We start from the raw sequence: 6,874 nt of genomic DNA, 5'->3' as shown, positions 1-6,874 counted from the left end.
TGAAACTAATTTTTGTTGACATTTAACAAACAATAATAGCTTAGTGTACTTAAACATGTTAAACACGTCAGTGTATGTAGCCAACCATACACTCTTCCAAACTGCTCATACTGAGCTACAGAACAGCAACCGATGATATGATGGTTGCATATTTTCATCCCAAAGTGCGGCATCAATACCAGTAGTTCATCCCCTAGACTTCTGCATACCCAAATCTTAGATCTGCCCTGCCAAGTATAGGATTGGTATAGCCAACCCACAGCATCAAAAGAAACCTAATTGTTTCAGTAATAATCAGATACAAAATCGCAGACTCTGCCAGAGATCTGCACCAGAAGAACAAGGGACGCTTTTGACAATAAACAACGAACCAGCTTCAGATCGACTGTTTTGCGCAGCATAGGTGCAGCCTAGAGCTTGAGTATGAGGCCAAGTGGGCTGTGATCACTGGCAGAAATGTCTGGAAGAATATATGAATCATGAACTTTTTCCACGATAGATTCTGACACAAGGAAGTAGTCCAGGCGCCAACCTTCAATCCATGAAGAGACAAACAACAAAATGAAACAATGAGCATGATCTTCAGTTATGTTGAAACAATGAATATACTGATTTGATGTAGAGCTTGTGCAATCATGGATGTAAGAGGTGGCTCAGAAACCATGCTAACTAGTACATAGCACAACAACAGTAAATTACAGAAAACTCCCAGTATGGTCTATTGTGGCACAAATTACAGAAAATCGTAGGTATGTTGGTAAGTGGCAAATAATCTCAAGTATTGCGGCCTAAACATTGCATAAAAGCACAATACCTGGGGGCAAAGCCCATATTGTTGAGTACATACCTTTATTTGTCTTCCGGCAATTTTGCCTATACCCCCAGTAACTATATGCAACAACATTGGGATGCTGTTTCCGAAACGTATCGACAAACCCTTTGGCCAGAAAATTGGTCTCAAATGATTCTCTTTCTTCTTTTGTGAAGCCTGCACTTTTACGATTTCCCTGGGGCAAAAGGTATTAAATATAAGTGAAGGGCCCCTAGAAAAGAGAAGTTTGAGAAGCTAAAGTGAAACTGACATAGTTAATCACAATTTCACAAACTGATGTAGCCGAGCAGGCACATTTATGAGCTAAATGGTGTACAGGCCATTAAAAAACAAGCACGATGACAATGCAATGTAGGTTTATCTATTTCTCACAACTTGAATAAGAATTTCCTTCAACTCTTTAAGCTTTCTAATAAAGCTGGATCACAAGTCTGGTCTAACAAAGAGAATCTAGAACCAAGGCTATTTCTTTCCCATAATTTGAACATGGATTTCTCCATAGCACACGCAGTTCAGCATAATATTGCAAATCTACAATACTTCTGCATAAAACAATTCAAACAAATGATTACTCACAGCGGGATCATGGATATCAATCTCCTGATGGGCACAGTTAAGATCACCAGTTAGTATGACAGGCTTCGATTTTTCAAGTTCCTACATAATCATAAGAAATGTGTAAGGTTATGTTAGAACATAGAAGCATGAGCATGCCATTAAAAGGGACATTTGATATTGGCAGTGCAATGAGTGCTACTGAAACCTGTAAATGCAGGAGGTGAAATCATGTTCGAAAAATCATGCATTTCTGACTAGCAAGGTAGTTTTGTACAGTAAGACAGTTCTACAGAAGTACAACAAGTCTAGGGTTTAGAACTGTAGATGACCATCAGTTTGGTAACTAGCAACACAAACACTCCACACAACAAATGCAAGATGTCCAAACATGCTGGCTCGACTGGTGAAGTTAAAAGAAGGGATTGACGATGGCCAATTAAGGAAAGACGATGCAGACTGAAAGATGCCTGAGTTTACTGGATTACTTTTACAAAAATCACCACTCTGATTAAATTGGCCATCTTGGTGTATACTTCGTGGGTCTGCCCTCTAATTTGGCCATGTACCATCCAAAGTTCTAACAAGGACCCTTTCTTTCAATCTTAGTTCTTACTAAGCTTTCCTTAAAAAAAAAAATTAGTTCTTACTAAGCTTTGGCATGTGCAAATGTATATCAGGGAACCTCAAGTGTTTGGATGAGGGACATTGCTCTAGTAATTTTTAGAATTTAGATCATATCTGTACTATATATCAACGATTTGGGTTCAAATCCCCCTTATTCAAAGAAGCCCTAAGTTGCAACACAAAGAAGCAGATATCCACTCGAGCATGTCATACGAATAGTAAGAACCAAGGAACAGACAACAACAATGCCTTTCAATCCCAAGCAAGTTGGGGTAGGCTAGAGATGAAACCCAACAAGGTCCACCAACAAAGAGGAAAAAATGACATAAAGGTAAAAGGCGGAAAAAAAATTGTTCTGTTTCACTAAATACATGTTTGAAAAAAAAAGGAGAAAAGAATAAGAAGAGTAAGAAAACTACTCCAAATAACAATCAGACTAAAAGAAAAGGCATACTTTCATGTAGTTACCAAGAGATGGATCCCACTCTGTGACCCTGTAAGTCTGCACAGTAATATATGCTCATGGATTATAGATTTTAACCTCAAGCTATTTATACTAAAAGGAAAAAAATAACAATGAATTACCAATCTTTTTAGGCCATCACCAGCATTTGGTACATAAGCTGTTAGCAAGTAGAAGTCGTCAAACTCCACTGTCACAACCCTCCCTTCAGTATCATGGTCTGGTACACCAAGCCCATATTTGATAGAAAGTGGTTTGACCTATAGGCAACACAAGACACATAACAAAAAGAAACAAAATATAAGAAACAAAGATGTTCATCAAAGTCTATTAGCATTGTACTTGTTGAGGAAGAAATTTTATGCTTTAACACAACCGCGTAATCAATTGGAGCAGTGAAAAATTTAACTGAAGAACAGGCCAGTATCAGAATATAGTAAATCTCCTTGTCTAGTTTTATCTAAAAATCCAAAAGAGTAAATTTCACAAAACTACAACTATTTGCACCTAATTATCACAAAACTACAACTTCTGGAACAAGTTTCACAAAACTACAAGTACGTGTGCCCCTAGTAGCACAAAACTACATTTTTTTTCACAAAACTACACAAAAATAGTTTCACAAAACTACAACTATTTTGTGCAAAATAGTTGTAGTTTTGTGCAAACAATGTAGTTTTGTGTTACTAGGGGCACAAATATTTGTAGTTTTGTGAAACTCGTTCCAGAAGTTGTAGTTTTGTGATAGTTAGGTGCAAATAGTTGTAGTTTTGTGAAATTTACTCAATCCAAAAACATCGTACAGTGATTTATCAAGTATTAGTATAATCCATGGGAAGAAGAAAGAAACAAACAGGTCTGAGGGTATCTCTGAGCTAAACATTTGATTCTTTTCTAACTAAAGTAAACCTCTCAGCAAAGCTAGCGTTCGATTTCAGAAATAGAGATATCCTGAAGATTGAAAAGAAGATAAAAAATGAATCTTGGAACAAGAGATAAGAATGCTTATGATAACCATGGAAGATCAGTCAGACTGTTAGATTAGTCCAAAATGGGAATGGTATCAATATTTAATACTTTTTTCTTCAGTCTTTTGTCTTTATATCTAGTTTTCTTTTACATACTGATGTAAGCTCTTTTCTTACTTTGTAAGTTTCAACTAAAGAGAGGTTTAATTGTTAATCCAAGATCAAAAATATGTTTCACTGAAACTGGGATAAGTGTGGTTATTCCTTCTGTCCATTTCTTTCAGGATTCCTTGCAGTTGGTTGAAAGGCAATAAAACAGAACAAACAATTAAGACTGCATGGGTGTTCTGTTTCTACTATGTATATGCGTGAAGCATTTGGCAGGTGATGTTCAAGATGCATACTCGTGAAATAATTGCTGTTCCCGAATAGCCAAGCTTTGACACACTGCATGTCCAGAAACTATTTGTGTAGCCATCAAGCAGAGTATCCTTAATAACTTCAACATCCTTCTCCTGCTCAACATAAAACAATTATAGTAAATGTATAATCAACAAACAATTCAGAGAGGATAAGAGATGTCATATTGCAACAAATAACCATTCCGACCTATCTCTTAATTATTATTTTAGCAGCATAATTACAAGTGAAGTCACCCAAAAAGAACTCCAATCTTGCCTGCATTTTTGTCTCTTGTAGGCATAGCACATCAAAATCCTCCCTCTGTGCTAACTGCTGAACAGAGAAGCCCCTTGATTTGAGCAATGCTTTCAATCCATTGACATTCCATGATAGAATCTTCAGAGCCCTTGTATCCTTGCTAAGAGGTGGAGGTCTCATAGTCTTAGGATTGTATGGAATCCACTCGGCCTGTGGTTTTTTATGTACAAGTATAGTCCAAGGCTCTGTATCATCACTAAGGCCCAGTCCTGCCTTAGAAACAGCAGCTTGGACTGCAATAGAGCAGCCAACACTTAGCCAAGACGAAAGTAATTTTCCAACTGAAAAATAGTTCAAGACTAGTGAAAATGAATGAGCGTACCAACAAGTGTTTCCTTCTGGACTGAAGTTTTATTTAGCTTGACATTAGTCACAGAATTCTCCTCGAGAGTAGTGCTCTTGACTGACTTCTGTTTTGTTCTACTTCTTTTCTTGATAGGAGTTTCAGAGATAACCTCCATAGTTTCTATTTTTTGTTCAACTACAACTGAAGTGCCACCTTTTCGTTTTAAAGATACTTCTGAGGGGCTAACCTGCCCAACTGATGGCTTCCCCACTTTACCTGTGGAAAGGAAACGAGTCTAATGCTAAAATGCTTCATTGCAATGTTATATTTAGAAAAGGCCAATATATAAAGCATGGCTAATTGGCTATGAAGGATGCAGTAATGCCCCTGATTTATCTTGGATGTCGATATACAAACACATAAGAGCTTTGAAAGAACTCATGCAAGCAACAGCTTCTCAGAACTACATATTTGGTTCACTATTTCTCTGGATACATACAGTACAACTGAAACAATGGTTTGTGGAAGTACAAGGCCCTATCGACGTTGGTTTTGATTCTGTTTTAAAAGAGTTATCAGTATTAAAAAAACATGGTTATAGTTTAAAGCTACTGCTACAGGGTGCAGAAATTCTTACCGTTTTCTTCCACGCCCAAAGAATCCATCAGGGCGGCTACTAAATCTTTCTTGGTACCTTTCACAGAAATTCCCATCCTCCTTCAAGTTTATTGCCAAAAGAATTAAAGTAATAGGGCAGATCAACTGTCACCAATAGGCAATAAGTGCAGACTAGGGAAAGTGTGAACCTTGTGAGCTCCCTGAGCTCCTTCACCGTCATTGATTGGAGCTGGCTAGGGTCACTCCTGACTTTCTCTATCTCCAAATTGCTTTCAGCGACATCTTCCTAGAGTCCAAAAAGAAAAGCATGAGACGGCATACGGAGAATATGAGCACCAAAAGGCACAAAGACTAACCTTTTCTACAACTGATTGCTCATCTTTCTTGATCTCGCTGTTCTTTGAGGCAGCTCTACGAGAATATGTCGCCCGCATTCCCTCCCTCATGACGTTCAGCTTTGGCAGTAAGAGTTTTCTGGAACTGAAATTCACACTTGGTAGGCTACAGCTACACCTATTAAAAAAAGAAGAGACAAGTTTCACTATTCATCGATGAAGAAACCTATAAGGTTAAGTGAATATTTGACAATGAATCCAGATATAGGATAATGGAAAAATATCCTCCAACAATTTGTTGGTAATTTCTTGGTTGATTCAATGGTTTCACACTATCTGCAAAATGAGTCTAAGCAGAAGCAATTCTCTAGAGAAATCCTGAAGCCCCACGCGCGCTATGACCGGAACTGTATATTTCATAATCCATATCAACGACGCTGCCGAGACTTGAGAATACAAGAAAAAAATAGGGATTTCCGTTCGCGGCCAAACCCTTGACGGGCTCCTTCCCCTATTGAGCAACAGCTGCTACTTGGCTGGCGGAAGAACCGAATCGACGCAGACCAGATGAGCTAAATCGACACGAAAATTGCAAATGCGGCACAGGAAGGTAGAGAGCAGGAGAGAGGGGGATCGGTACCGTACTCGTAGAGGCGGAGGAGGGAGGCGCCGCGCAGCAGCAGCGGCATCGGTCGGCGAGCGTGTGTGAAGTGGGCAATCGATGCGATGCGGTGCGGTGCGGTGCGTTTTGGCGTCGTAGGTCCCCGCTGATGGGCTGCCCGCCGGAAGCCTCTATCCCGGCCTGGCAAACCACAGCTCGATTTCTCAGTTTGGGAGAGGGCTGGGTTTGTAGTTCCCATCTCATTGGCATTTGGCGCTCTTCCAAAAAAAACAATTTTTCATATTTGCCACTAATTTGTTGCGATATTTAACTTTTTTATTTATAAAAACTAACTGTAAACTCACTAGAAAACTGTCGCATTACTAACATTTCAATGGAGCGATTCACACTGAGAAAGATACAAATGACATAATTTCTCCTTACTACAGCTATTATTAGGTTGTCGATGCTCCTCATTTCTCAACAGTGGCTTCTCCTCGTAACATTGCTCCTCTGTCTAGCATGACCTAACACTGTCGCTCTTGTTTCAGCGATGGCTCCTCCCCTCCCCCCGACCATATCAACCTGTTGTCACTACACCTTCCGACGTGACTCACCATCGTTGAGGGACAAGGAGAAGGAACGAGCGATGGGAGAAGGCTCGTGGGCGGTGTGTGTGTGCGGGTGTCGTCGCACAATGAGCGTGCAGGGATATCACCATGAAGAGGGACAGACAGCCCACCCAATACGTTGCCAATGTATCCACTTTGGCTGGCTCTTGTGTCAAATGATCGATAGCTCGGGAGTTCTGTGGTTTTAGTGCGGAGTTTTGAGTAATGGTTGAGTTTATAAGAGGAATAAACAGTTTG

General features: G+C 39.6%; 1 protein-coding gene across 2 annotated transcripts; it reads right to left on the bottom strand.

The window, feature by feature from the left end:
* Nucleotides 1–6,216, bottom strand: LOC133908932 (DNA-(apurinic or apyrimidinic site) endonuclease, chloroplastic-like). Of its 2 annotated transcripts, none has more exons than XM_062351156.1 (12): nt 6,050–6,216; nt 5,426–5,582; nt 5,258–5,355; nt 5,089–5,168; nt 4,488–4,727; nt 4,124–4,398; nt 3,850–3,960; nt 2,600–2,737; nt 2,469–2,516; nt 1,409–1,489; nt 848–1,007; nt 1–532 (listed from the first exon to the last, which is right to left on the bottom strand). In XM_062351156.1, exons 1-12 carry the CDS (start codon nt 6,091–6,093, stop codon nt 411–413), a joined length of 1,554 nt encoding a protein of 517 aa, XP_062207140.1. In that variant the 5' UTR covers nt 6,094–6,216; the 3' UTR covers nt 1–410. The 2 variants fall into 2 exon arrangements, with proteins under 2 accessions (XP_062207140.1, XP_062207141.1); XM_062351157.1 differs by having other exon boundaries at nt 6,045–6,199.
* Nucleotides 6,217–6,874: the final 658 nt, after the last annotated feature.

Source organism: Phragmites australis, chromosome 2, assembly GCF_958298935.1.
Source record: "Phragmites australis chromosome 2, lpPhrAust1.1, whole genome shotgun sequence".
NCBI lineage: Eukaryota > Viridiplantae > Streptophyta > Magnoliopsida > Poales > Poaceae > Phragmites > Phragmites australis.
The sequence above is the reverse complement of the archived record's forward strand: the minus strand, read 5'-3'. Positions and strand labels throughout refer to the sequence as shown.